The sequence below is a fragment of the Trichoplusia ni genome, chromosome 20 (genome assembly GCF_003590095.1).
Source record: "Trichoplusia ni isolate ovarian cell line Hi5 chromosome 20, tn1, whole genome shotgun sequence".
Classification (NCBI taxonomy): domain Eukaryota; kingdom Metazoa; phylum Arthropoda; class Insecta; order Lepidoptera; family Noctuidae; genus Trichoplusia; species Trichoplusia ni.
In genome coordinates, this window is record NC_039497.1 from 7,054,095 (window position 1) to 7,069,014 (window position 14,920).

The 14,920-nt window shown below is 34.4% G+C and overlaps 1 protein-coding gene across 2 annotated transcripts in view; it reads right to left on the bottom strand.

Annotated features, from left to right (window-relative positions):
* Positions 1-13,640, bottom strand: part of LOC113503688 (uncharacterized protein CG43867) — a 47,445-nt gene extending 33,805 nt beyond the window's left edge. Inside the window, exon 1 of one of the 2 annotated variants that reach the window (XM_026885748.1) lies at positions 13,185-13,640. In XM_026885748.1, the coding sequence (XP_026741549.1) occupies positions 13,185-13,325 (141 nt within the window). In that variant the 5' untranslated portion in view covers positions 13,326-13,640. The remainder of the gene's footprint in view (positions 1-13,184) is intronic. The other variant, XM_026885750.1, reaches the window with a different exon arrangement.
* Between the last annotated feature and the right edge of the window lie 1,280 nt (positions 13,641-14,920).

Sequence of the window (14,920 nt, forward strand, 5' to 3'; positions counted from 1 at the left end):
TAAACAAACCAAATTCCAACAGGAAAAAACATTTTTCAAAAATCACAACACAAATGAAAAAATCACTATTTTAAATTCTATACAAATAAACACACAATTTAATAATTCAAATAAATAAATTCACGCAAAAATTCACAATAGAATTCACTGTAAAGGCGAGTTTACGCTTATACGAACCGGAATTCTCATTTACGATTTTTTTTTCTATAATTGGTATTTGGTCGACGTGCGCGCTCTCTGCGGCACGGAAGAGAACTAACGTCGAGGATATCCTACAGGACGTGCCGCGTTTACGATATGAGGATCGATATTTACATAGTGCTTTTAATATTCAAATGTCAAGTTGTTAACTAACTACTAATTATTTGATGTACTCTGTATCCGCTGTAAGATGCTCTTAGAATTTTAATTAGAATTTAAATTTGTGATTTGAAATGCATAATAAAATATCTATCTAAGTAAATATTGTTTTATTCCACGATTTAAGTTATTATAATTAAAATTAATACAAAATGAACTTAAACTTACTTAAATTAACATTCTACTTTCAAACAAATACTATTGCATTTTACTGTCTTTTGTTTTCTTAAACCCGATGTCAAATGCGACGATGAATGTCTCAGTATATTTTTACGGTATTTATAAATATCACGTGAATCAAGTGAGACCGTCAAAGAACTCTAAAGTTAGACTGGGTGAGCAACTTGCATACCAATACCTTGACGGGCGTACCGTAATCCGCGCCCAATGAATTTCTAATTTCAAATATTATTATTCAACGTATATCGTAGGGAATAGTGTGTACTCCTCTTTATGATTTACAAAAGAGATTGTATTTTTTGTGTACAATATGACGTATAAATAAATAATATATTGGTTAATAAATCATGATTGAATTATTTTTAGTAATTCGGTTTTAACTCCTTTTGTCTAATTTTCATCAAATTTAATTTTACCCTAAAAAATCAAGTACCTACGTTTTGGATCTGGGTATGGCTTTTATGTACTTTAAATAGTAAAGTGTATTGCTTAAAATTATTTCTACAAAATAAGTATTTTCTACTTAAGTATTGTATTTATCAAGAGTTTTAAGACATTGAAACCAAAAACATAAAATAGGTTCAAGGGACAATTTAAAGATCAAATTAGAAGGAAATTACAATCAGTAGTAATAATTGGGTCCGGACAATCAACGGAATTGGCTGACATTCAAACAATGAACCAAATTGCTTCGGTTACGTGAACCGTGGGCAATTGGGTTCAAATGTTATCGATGGCACGAATATTGGACAAATTTCAAGACAAAAATAAGACATACTTCTTAATTTAGTGAGATTATGATGGCTATTGTCAAGTAAGGCTGAATTTTTTTACGCGGAGATCTTGGATTCTTTTTTTCGGTTATAAATTACAAAAAGTTTCGTCCAGAAAAAGAATTAGAACTTTCTTGGTTCTGGAAGTTGCTTTTTTTTTTGATAAAGCACTTTGTTCATCTGAAATTATGAAGAATGAGTTACAAGATTAAACTCATCATATGTTTTATACAAATATGTATGTATCCCATTATTAAAAACAAAATACAGAAGCTGTGTACCATTTTGTGTCAATAAACGGTAATTTGCATATTAATAACTCAATCACACTTAATAAACATGAAGTTCGTAATGACTGAAATATAATTTTAACCAGAATGTTATATAGTAGACATAATAGGCACAAATATGATTTCAATAACCGTCTAAAAATATAATTTAGCATGTTTACACCCCAATTTCGACAAATATCACAACAAAACACTATATCTGTAGAAAAGCTAAACATATTTACGATTAAATAGGCGAAATTGTGCCCCAGGAGCTTAGGCCTCTGTGATTGCAGAATAAATTAGAAATTTGACAACGTACCTAACTAAGCTTTCATGTGAGCATTTATAAAATGGAAGTTTCCTCAGCTCTCTTTGAGATCTCTTCACTCGTATAACTGAAGCCTTAAGCTACGCGTCACAGTCAGCCTCTTTCAACAGCTTATTAACATTTACAAGACGTTATCACTTTATTACCGTTAATTACGTCATAAATTATGAAGTAAAAGCTGTTTTGCAGAACAAACGCTACCCACGCGTTTTATGTAAATACTTATAACGTATGAGATTTAAACTTAACTTGGTTGAATTAATTGCTGAGATAACGAGAAAATGTAAGGACAATGCATTGCATGTCTTTACTTTGTATAATATTCTAAAATTCCAAGCCACAGTGTCAACTGTAGAGGTCATAATTTCTAACTTAAAATGCTGATGGAATTTATTACACTGGAAGAGATTTATTTTGTTGATGATGTTGTCCCATATGGAAACTTTAACTACAGAAAGTAATCTGGAAGCTGAATAAAATATTTCTGTAGAGAACGCTATGTAGAATGTACCAGAAATCCAGACTTGTTTAGATATGATAATGGCTATGTATGGTAATAGCTGTCGTCTGAACTTTGATGTAGCGATTTGGCCTGTTTATCAAACGGAAGAGAAAATAGATTCTTGTTTGTTTCATCGAGATTTTTTTTTATTCTACAACATAATATGATAAGTTTTTGGTATAGGATTTTTCTTTTTAGGGTTCCGTACGTCTGAATACAAAAATGGAACCCTTATGGGATCACTCGTGTGTCTGTCCGTCCGTCGCTTACAGTCAATTATCTCCGAATCTATTAGACCGATTAAGTTGAAATTTGGTACACATATCAATTCCTGCGACCCAAACACAGAAGTGTGACGTGAGCAGATGAAATCTGTATATGGGGGGTCATTATTGGGGGGGAAGGGGAAAATTAAAAAAAATATATTTGAAAACTGCATCGTGTGGCATATCAAATGAAAGGTCTTGTTGAGAAGATCTTAAATGTATTACTTTTGTAATTTTAAAATAAATAGCTTCCAAGTTATTCAAGAAAATAGACGAAAATTGACCATCCCCCCCCCCTTATCTCCGAAACTACTGAACCTAAAATTTTTAAAAAAATACAGACATTAGTTTTCTCCTCATAGAAGTCCATGATATTAAAATAACATGGTAAATCACTCAATATTGTGCGTACCAACTTACATTTGCAGGTGGAATGTGTGGGAGAACATATTTTTTAACTCCAAAAACATGATAGGTAACATCGTACGGAACCCTCTTCATGCGAGGTCAACTCGCACTTGTTTAAAGAAGATTAAGATAACAACTTCGATAATTGTGAGCTCAAAGACATTTATGCGCTCTTATCCATAATAATCAAATTAAAAGCTTCAACCAATAAAGTTAAAAAATAAAGTTAAATGCTTCAATATAATAAATCATAGAAGATTAAAACGGGAAGACGTGGAAAGGGCCACAACAAAAGTTCCTCATTTTTATTGCACTGCGACGCGACGATATTCTGTCTATACATTCTACAGATTATACTTTCAGACTAGGTACCAAAGACATCAAACTGACAATAACTTCTTTATTACAACGGGATAAGGTCGAAAGTTCTATTTTTTTTTGTTGTTCTGATGTTAGGTACATAGTACTAGCTAGACTTTATGGGAACACCATGACAAATTTTGGATGTAGTCCAGATTCTCGAGGATGGCTCTTCAAGGCGACTGCAGCCTTGAAAACACCAGATCTCGTGCCAACATGGAATTGGTGGACGGAGTTCTTTTGTTCATTTTGTACCTATGTGATGGAATCTTTGATCTACAGGGATGCTTACTGAAGAATTTTGTTAGCTTGTAAAGACAGTATTACGAGAGATCCGTCCATTTTTTTCCTCACCGTCTTACGTTATCACTTTGAGATGTTTCATCCACATTTGTAGAGGGATATTTTAATTAAGTATAACTAAAAAAATAGAAGCTTTGTGAGACCTTTTGCCCTATTTGGGAAGGACCATATGCCCTTATCCAACGACTTCGTTGTACAGGATTAACTATAAAATAGTTATATATTTACTAGCTCCCAAAGAAAGAAGCTTCAAACAAAACGCAAAAGCAGAGCTTTCTCGCATAAAATCGCGAATGCAGAAAAGATGTCGACACAAATCGAAACTGTTTCCTTTCGAGATGTTTTATTGAAATCCTCTATGTAAGGTATATTTCACCCGGTATCAATTGCACGTTGGAAACTCTCCAGAATGGGTAATCTGGGGCACGTCGTCATTGCGACAGTCTCCGATGCATCTTTATAAAGTTTTTCTTCCGATAATGTAGACATTCTAGGAGGAATTTTAGTTGTAGATATAGATTGGGGTAGGTACCTATATGTAATGGTACTTTTGAATGATTGATGATGAAAAAATTAAAGCCTATGGTATGCAAAATAGTATGAAAGTAGCAAGAAAAGAAGAAACAAGAGTTCTTAGCTCAATGTTCGTGCAAGCTTAGCTTGGTGTCATTTTTTTGTTTTCTGTTTTCTCATGCAAAAGAGTACCAGCGGAATATTGAAACATGAACTAAGTCTTTTCGATTTTATGAAAAAAAATATTCACACTCTTCCACATATTTTATCACCTATTACGTTTTGCGATACCAATTAAAAATCAAACAGAACATTACTGTTACTGGCTACAAAATTAATGAACTATTAAAAGGCATAAAAGATACATTTTAACAGCAAAAGGTAATTATCGACGCATCGGACAGTAGAATCGCTACCGATTCTACCAAAGGGTCTTATTAGCACGAATGGGTGGGCTTTATCACGGGCAGTTGGCTGCACTGCACATAAAAGGAGTTTGTAACATAACACGTGTTATCTACAAAGGGAAACTGATATATTGTGAAGTAATTGCCATGAAATTTCACGAACTGGATGTAAAATGTTTTATTTTTATACCGTACGCAACACCAATTTAAGTGATCAATTAGTTTGTTGATAGCAGTGCACTATCTGGACAAATCCTGTTTGGAAGGAGATCTAGTTTAATTTTATAGGTATGTGTTAAGGCTGTTAGAAATATCATTAATGTTGTGTAGATTGGTCACGTGGTCCAGTAAAGGCAAGGCCATTGACTCGCATCTAGTTTCAATAGTGTTATGACCTGAAGTTTTTAAACTCGAAGTTAAATCACTTTTCTTTATTTATGGCTTATACAATATTTGCATACAACCAGAACCAACTTTCTCTCCATTGTTTGAAGCGTTACATATCATTCCAATATTTGTGCCAAAAATTATAGCAAAAAGGTCAGGGTTACCCTGGATTACATCCAAAACCATTTTGGCAACAATGGTACCCTATATGGGTAGACATTATAATATTTGGAGCAAAAATATCGATTAATGAGTCAAAGTCAACCCTTAAAAGTAGGGTAGGGAATGTTGCACCCTCTTTGTTACACGCTGACTCATGTGAAGGGATATTGTTTAATCCATAGAAACCAGATACACATGGAATTTTAAACTCTATGTCAAGGTGGTAGAGTGGTTTTATTCGCGAACGACTGCGTTACTTTGATGGGTTACTGGACAAATATTTGTCTATTACTTTAATGAAATTATATATGCTTGTGATTTTATCGGAAAATGTCCATATACAGTTAGTTAAAAGCGTAATGATGATTTTGACATATTTGATCAATATGAAGCGTTTTCAGGATTAGACGTTAGAAAATCGGACACCACTTAATGATACAGCAAATTCTAGTCAGAAGGTAATGTGTCTAACACTGAAATATAATATCTATGTAATCTATTTGTGTTTCACCGCATCTCACGCAAGCTTTAGAATTTAAATTAAAAACAAACAATATTCCTACCCTGGTCAAGTTTCCTCCACAAAGACTTTCGTTTAGTTAACTGGCCCTCAGTAAACAGCCGGGAACGACCGACGTGGAAATTTAATTAAAACTACCTCCTTTCAGCTTGCTTCGTGCTAAGGTGGGGCTCTAACGTGCTTAAGGCATCTGCTGAAAGCAAACATGTAGGGGAATTTTCTGAGAAAATGCTAAAACGGAAAAATATTATGAAAAATGTAATGGAACTATTCTATAAGGATGTTGAAAAGTGTAGAGAATAATTAATCTTCTGTTCGGGTCACAAGCTCCAAATTATAAGAAATTTATAAATTGAAAAACAAAAACTCTTGATGCACAAAACCAAAATGAGAACGATACAAACTTTTTACTATTGGTAACCTGAGATTCTTAAGCAAGAAATAAACTTAGAACCTTTGATGGATTTACGAGGTAAACTAAGAACCCGCAGTCATCTAGCGTGTCGATCAATGCTCAAACCAATTCTGTACGGAAAGGCCTGTGCCCAGCAGTAGGATGTATTATGAGTAGCACGTATTATTTTTTTAAATCAGGAAGTTTAATTAGAAGTAAGCTTATACGTGAATTCCGCTGATTTCAAAGCTTCACATGTTCCGACGACCGAGAATCAATTAACCCGTCTTGTCGGCACGCATGTTGCGTCAGGTCAACGAATAATTAGGTTGTGACGGAAGCATGGGTTATTGAGTTAAGATTAATTATATATGTTTATATAGGCCCAAGAAGTACTTAAGACCGCTTTGAAGAGCATGTACAAAATTTTCCCTTAAAATTTTAATTTATAATTTCAAATGGCCTCCTATGTACCACTTCAAATCTTAAAATTGCCATCGACAGAGTCAGAATCGACTGTTTTCTTAGCCCTCACTGGCTGTCGAGAGGAAACGGCTTTAAAAAGCAATAGGCATGCCTATTCAAAAAGAATATGTGCTTAGAATGAATTTCAATTTGTAAACGCTCAATTAAATCACCTATTAATGTATTTTATCGTTTGAAGGTGGTCTCACAAACATATTTGGGATCGCACAAAAGATCACGAGTTATCGCGGCTGAGGTGTTGTCAAACAAACTTTTTTTTTTTTAAATATACATTAAAATTTATCTTTAGGCCCTTATGCCTGATTACTTGGGAGCCGGTGCTGCACCATCCTCCATAGCTCTCTTTCAGCTGTCATCTCCATACTTAGATCCACTTTGATTATTTCGTGCTTCACATAATCCATCCATCTCATTTGGAACTCTATCGTATGTATATCCATACAGTTTCAAAACTACGACTTTCCTTAAAGTATCATACTATGCGCAGATAGAATAACTTTTAGACCTGGGGAATGGGTTTGAGTTCCGAATATACACGGGCGCAAACCTAAAAGGAATTCACGCAAATAAACCAAGATGAGAATATGAATAATCTTCACACTAATCCATAAAGGGAAGTGAAACATAAAGCATTAAACTCTTTCTAATATTAAAGCTTGTTCGCCTAGCCGGCGCCGATGCGCGTGGGTGAAGGGACGCGTAATGTGTTCGCAAACGTTGCCTAGGGCTGTTACCTTGTACCACTGTTACCTGTTAACTGTTCTGTGAAAGATGACGAGTGGGTTTTGTTTAAAATTCATGCGTCATACATTTTCGGAACAATAGCGGTGTTCTAGTTTTGACGTGTGAGTTTTTTTAATGAATAAAAAAAAATGGCGTAAAAAGTTTTATTAAATTAAATAAGTTGGAATTTTGCTGGAAGCATTCTAGGATATTTTTTTTTTCTAATATTTGGGTTCTGGTCTTCAGGAGACAAGCTCTGTAATTGAAACTCCAGTATGAAGTTTTAACAAAAATATTTAAAAAGGTTACCTATACAAGAGAAACAAGAGAATATAAATATACAAAGTTCAATTTATAATAAACGATTATTTTTTCAGTTTATCTACGTGCCAACCCTGTGCATCAGCTGGGCGTCGGCGACGCACGACAGTTTATCTCAATACGGCTCCTTTGACTCTCTTAAGATCGCGCTGATTAGAAGCAATTAAATTTAAGAAAAAACAAAACAAAACACTTTTTGTCATTAAGTACCTAGCCTTGGATATTCGTGTTACATACCTACAATAGAGATTGTTATACGTATAATTTTCGTACATATTTTATAAACAGCTGACCTTTTCGCACGATGCGTCATGTTAACATATGGATACGAAACAGGGCCTAATAATGATGTAGGGGAGAAATAGGAACAATTTTACTATAAGCAATACTTATTCGTAATTAAGTACTAGTGGTGTATATAAATACACATTCGATATTATACAAATCGACAGATTGTTTTGTGACGTCACAAGTATTGCTAAGTACTTTTTAATTATGTATATTATATTAATTTAACAAGCTGTGCCCTTTCATGAAAGATAAAATTCAAATTATAAAGGTTATAATTATAATTTCGACAGTTTTGCCAAGTTCAGATCTAAGGATCTAACTTGATCATTCTCACACCACGTTTGAGCTGGGCATATTGTTCTTTCTCATTCGATTTGTAAATCATTTAATAAACCACAATGGACTCTCATTTTCAAAGAGAGTACAGAAGTACCTAATTATTTTAGGCATGTTTATTGTTTAGTCAGCTAACAAACGAATAATCGGAGCGTGTCATAAAAGAGAACAATCGATCGAAACCAATCGATTGTTCTTTGGAGTCGATTTCAATCGGTCAGATGTTTGATTGTTCGTTTCAGTACATGATTATACACTACATTTTTGTCAGTTATAATTCGTATTAATAAGAATCTGAAATAAAATTACATAACATCTAGTTGACCTTTGGTGGACTAACTTGAATGAAACTGATGCTGAAATCACTTAGTAAGAAGAATTAGTACCTAAGAGGCAGTTGTTAAAGTGAGAAATAGACGAATTTAAACCACAGTTAGTTTGGTGACACACAACCAAATAAAGCAATGTACAACGAAAATCCAAAATAAGGATCATAAACATTATCCTCACGTCACGTCTCTTTGAGGTTATATTATTTATGAGATTACTGAAACTAAAGGCTGAGACATGGGGCGTACTAAAATTATGAAGTGAACGAACAGGAGACCTACCATGAGCTTTTAAAACAAAACTGTTTTTGGTGTTAAAGCGTGACAGCACTATGCGTGGTGTGAAGTTCCATCTCGCTTATACACTGGCAGGAGCATAGTTTTAGATAGTAGTACAGGAGTTAGTGTCGTAAATTATATCGCTTGAAGATAACAAGCGGTGACTGGTGAAGAATAAACAATCCTCGGATATCGCCTCGGAATCGAAGAATAAACAAGGCTCGAGTTGTGTGGAGACTGTGCTCTTCTTGGTTGATTTCATAAGGATTCTGAAATCCTCTTTTACATTTCTAGAAGCAAGCGTGGTATTAAGTCTTTGTTTGTCACTTCGAAAGTGATATGCGCTTTGCAATACTACCGCGTAATAAGATATATTTTAAATTACTTCTCTACGTAAATAAAAAACGTCCTAATTTGAATGTTGATGATGCTTCGTGTTGATGATTCGTAGCAAAAACACTACTTATACGCAAAGTATTATAAGTGCTGTGTGTTAGACCGACTGAATAATTTAAACATTTGTAAACATCAACTTAACTGCTAAGAAAATACGAACAGCGTGAAGAAGTATTACACAAAAGTTCACAATAAACAGTCCGTATAAGTACATCCTCAATACACTGGCTTATTCGAGATCGTATGGCTGTTCCTAAATCCGAGTAAATCCTAAAATTATGTTCGTACACGTTCGCGTATAAACTTTCACTGTCTGGATAAACGGATAAACACGTTTCTCTAACTTAGGAACACGTAACTTCGGCCGGAGTTTCAACAGTCTAGAAGTTATTATTACCGTACTTTGATTTAGCGTGTAAGCTCAAACCGAGGCTGCTGAAGACTTCGAGTGTTAGTCGTGTTTTGTTTTATTTCAGAACAAGTCATCAACCTCATTGCTGTTCTTTTGGCGATTGACGCTATCCTTTATGAAAATAGACAAATGAAACGAGACTTTTAACATTTATTTTTCGTTTAATTCATTACGTATTTGTAGTCTTATCACGTTACGCGTTATAACTTCACGAATATGGATCAAATTGATCTGCTGAAGCCATTGCTACAAGAACAGAATATATAGAACCTATTTTTCCATAATCAGAAGCATATTTCTTTGTAATGTTATACACATTCTTACTTAATCCATTAAGGAAGTGTTAACTATATCCTATGTGAATACCAAAAACAGTTATATTCACTTAATGCCTTCCCAAGGGGAGGTAAAACCTAGATTTTGTCTCGACAAAACACATTCATGAACTTAGAATCTAGAAATGTGTCATAATGTTTATTATATACCAATGTTCCCCAAAGGACAGAAAACTGTACTAAACCCTTTATATAATCCAGAAGAAAACAGGATATTGTAATAAAGGGTAATGTCCTATACAATGGTTCAAGTGGGATTATTACTGCAGGAGCGCACTCTCTATTCATTTTCTCTTATAGTTTGAAGTGACGGCAATTATTACAACTGAAAAGAGATATCATCCACTATTTTTAAACTCATATCAAACAGAAGAACCTAACAGTATTTTTTTTATTAAAAACGCAACCAATTAAATTATTGCTAACTGTAGGTAATATTAATTTGCCGTCAATATATCATCTTCTTGAAAGAAGAGATAATTCGTTTTAGAAGCTTCGAGATCATCACCCGTGTTGTTAAAGTTCAGATTTTAAAGCAGACTTGAGAGTGATTTCTATGTTTAGCCCGACACTTGTCTTTATTGTGTATCCTTAAATAAAAAGAGAAGGAATGAAAGGTCCGTTAGCAGAAATTGGTTTCCTTCATTATTGTAAATAAAAAGACTGTAAAGTGTAAGCAGAGATAAATGTTTAAATAAATTTGGTTCAACTAAACTCCAAGTAAATAAACAAAACAACGAATCAAAAGATTACACTCAATAGTTCATTAATAACTTGACAGCATAACGGTGACAGTGAAATGGTACATTAAAAGCCGGGAACCAAAGCTTGCTACGAAATAAAAACAAAACAGAATCGTTGGCACCTCGCCAGAACTAAGACCACCTAGTATTTAATAAAAAAGCTGTTAAAACAACCACTTCAACCGACATGAGTGTTCTTCACTAAAATTGGGTTGTTCTCTTTATTGCAGTGGAGAAGATACAAGTTTTATCTAGGTATGTACGGTCAGAACCGAAAGTTTATAAACTAACACAATTTGGACTCTATAATACCTTGCATTTTCAGATATAATAAAGAGTTATTTCAGAAAAACTATTGAAAAAAATCATATCAAGATTGCTTTGTTAGATACCTAAACAAATCGAGTATGTAAGTGCGTAAGTGACAACAAAAAGGAAGAAAATCTGACTTTTCTCTTCGCTAAGTTCTTTTTTAATTCAAATTTTCTTAATTTTGATCGGCCATTCAGTTAATTTTAATTGGATTTATGAGTCATAAAAAACAAGTAAACGTTATTAAAAGTAATTGTTTCTTTGCTTAAACTGTCGCAGCATTTTCCAATATTACGCAAGGAGAAAAACATTTACTGAACTGTGTCATAAAGTCCAAATTCCAACTTCAGCAACAGGCACGTTTATCATAAAATTTTCGGAACAATAAATTCATTTAATAATGCCAATACTTAATTTTAATTAAGCCTTACAATACTGGATACAGTAATGTTTTTTCTTTATTAACAAAACTTTAGCCGTAATTTTGAGACCGAGTTGGAACTTGTAGAATGGAATTGGCTTTCTGTGTAGTGTTTTTTGTTGGTATTTTAGTATCTACTTAAACAGTTTCAGTTTTTGAAAATAGTTTTCTTTCAGCATTATGTATTGGGAGATAGAAAATAAGATGATGGCTTATAAAAAAGCAAGTAGACACCACTTTTCACCCACCACTCAGGTAAATATTTTTATTGAAACTTATTTGGTATTATTAATATTGTCCACAATTCGGCCTTATCTGAGATCGAAAATAAATAAAGTTCCCTGCTCAAATATATGTTATATATACAAGTACGTTATAGTATTAGCCATACCTAACCCTTTTCGATAGAAGATGTTTAGCAATCACGTCGATTTCAGTCTCGTAAATATCCATTTAAATTACCCACATTTTTACTCGTATCTTCAGAATAAAATCAGTGTTCTGTCGTACGACGTGTTCGACATCGTTAACGGAGGATATAACCCGAGCGAGTACCGGTGACCAATAAACTGGCGATAAACGTGAGTGTGTGATGCTGTGAGTAAGGCCAGGGCAGAATGTTGGGAGAAATAACGGATGGGCTGACTGAAAATGGAGGAACTTTAGACTTATGTAGGTTTAAATACAGTTACTGATAAGTAGAGATAGTGTATTAAGTTGAGTATGCTGTTTCCTTTTTAGTGATTAAATAAGAATTGAAGAGTAAGTTCTAAAGGGTCTATCACAACGTCTTAAATAATAGATAGTTATTATGGTTGTGAAAACTTGACAGCTTAACACTCAGCGGCATCACTTTTCAATAATATTAATTTAAAACGTAGCGGTAAGCCAGGAGGACAGCGAAAAATATCCTCCAAAAAAGGCAAATTCTAAGTAACTTTAGCAACTTAAACCATCCACGACAGTAATTAGCATGTCTTACAACAAACTACCGTTTACAATTGTACTTTAAAGGCAATTGTACATTTAAACAACAGGACGTACACAAAGACAGTGTGTACAAGCTTTACTATTGAAAAAAGGCGAGTTTTACCGGCGCTACCCTGGCACATGTCCAAACACAGTCATAGTTCAGATGCAGAGATATTCACGGAGTTGTGAGACTAATGTACAACGGAGTGTATGAATGTATGAGGCGCACTTAGAATTAAGGGGCTAACAAAGGTAATAAATGCGTGAACTTTTCTTTGATTATGACAAAAAGAAGAATATTGTTTTTTACAATTGTTCGAAGATTAAGGTCAGGAAAAGACCAAACGCTATGGAAAACGCTGTCTAAGATTTTTTTTAATAACTCCGCATCATGGAATTTAATCTTTAAGTCACATGCACAAAAAATGATTTTCGAAAAAAAAAATTATTGATTAAAAAAATCTAAAAACCCACATTCTTAAATGACACTCCATTCAAGTTTAATCAAAATCAGTCAAGCCGGTTTTATAGTTGTAAATTTTATCGTCATCGGATTTGAAGCTACCCTGAATTTCAGCCTGCTAGCTTATCGGGAAGTGCCTCAAAATTGAGTTACAAAAATCAAACCGGTACGACAAACAAACAAGAAAAGTGAGTTTATAAAAACGTGGGAATAAAACCATGTTCACTCACCTGATGCTTGAAACATACTGCTATATTAACAGCACTATATATCATCTTCAGTACACAGTAGATTAGTTGCAAGCTCACGATAACTTCATTGTGGCTGTATAGAATTGTCTTCCTCACAACATCAGAGACCGTGGTCCACATTGAATGAAGTATTTCAGGCGAATGCGTATAAGTTAATGATGAATAGATATTGTGACAATAGATTGTTTATAAGCTGCATAATAGTAACTGGACTATTGTTTGTGTATTCAAAATAAACATGATTTGCAGTTGATTATTTTGGCTGGCATTTGCCGTATGAAGCTATATCGCAGTTACAAGTATGTTGCATCGAGAAATTTAGAATTTTGAACCACTTTAGTCGATGTGTTGGTTTAGAGGTCATTAAAGTGTCAATTAAAACATGTTTGGTTTAAAAGCTTTTATGGGAGTGTTGTTCAATAACAGCAAAGTCCCGATTTTCGACAGACCTGTCTTACTAAATGATATGACAATGTAAACCAGGATAGTTTTTAAGTTTTGAATGTAACAAAGATGTTGTATCTGAGTCTTAATTAAGCGACCTGACTGAATAAAATATAGTAAAAGAGGAAGTTGATTGAAATCATGAAGAAACTGGTAGAAAAAATGTGCCTAACGAGTTCCTAGCAACTCCGAAAGCACTCCAATGAGCAATTCCGATGTCGCGACATCGGGAAAGCCGCCATGACACTTCATTTGTCAAAAAGATTAAAGCTGAACGAAAATGATATATTGCTCTTAATGTTCCCATATTAACTAGAGTAAACTTGAAATGAAACTACTTTTACGGATTTTATCGCGGTTTAATTTTAGATTTTAGTTCCCGACGTTTCGAAACCTTTGCAGGTATCATGGTCACGGGCAGACTGAGATGGTGTTCGTCTTGACAGAAGATGTTGCTCGTTCTACCTTCATATTTTAATTAATTATTTGTGGTCCGACCTACGCAGTATGAGCTCACTGTGTCTTGATGTCTTGCAGCGCTGCTCTTGGGTTTGGCCTTGAGTTTATTTATTATTGGATCCCAAGTAGGTGATATCTTCCAGCCATCTTCTCTATTGAAATTAGGGTGTTTTTTAATCTCAATAGCCTCGCGAAACATCCTAGGTAGGAATTTGGATTCTTTAGCGAGGATCTGTGGTTGGTCAAATCTAATATAATGGCTGGAACCTTCAGCATGTTCGGCGACTGCAGACTTCGTTGAGCGGCGGTGTTTGACGTCAGCTATGTGTTCTTTAACGCGGGTCCCTATGCTTCGTTTGGTTTGACCGATGTAAGAGAGGCCGCAGTCACAATCTAGTTTGTATACTCCTGCATCTTGTAGAGGTATGTGACACTTGACAGATGGTAAGGACTGGCTAATCTTCTTGGGCGGCTTGAAGTATGTTTTAATTGAAGCTCGCTTCAGGATGTAACCAATCTTGTCAGTGACTCCTCTGACATATGGTAGTACAGCAGGCAAACGATCAACAGTGGCTGGCTTCACTCGGTTTTTAATAATAATAATAATAATAATAATAATATCTTTATTTCGAACCAGAGTCCATATTTAGAAATACAATTTAAATACTGTTAAGGAACACATTAACTCACTTAACGCTAAAAACAAGAATCGACGGTTTTTGTATAGCCATCCAGTGCCTCATGATATCATTATTTATGTCCTGAGATACAACGGCCAGAAAACTGTTAGCGCCATCCCTCACCCGCCGCAA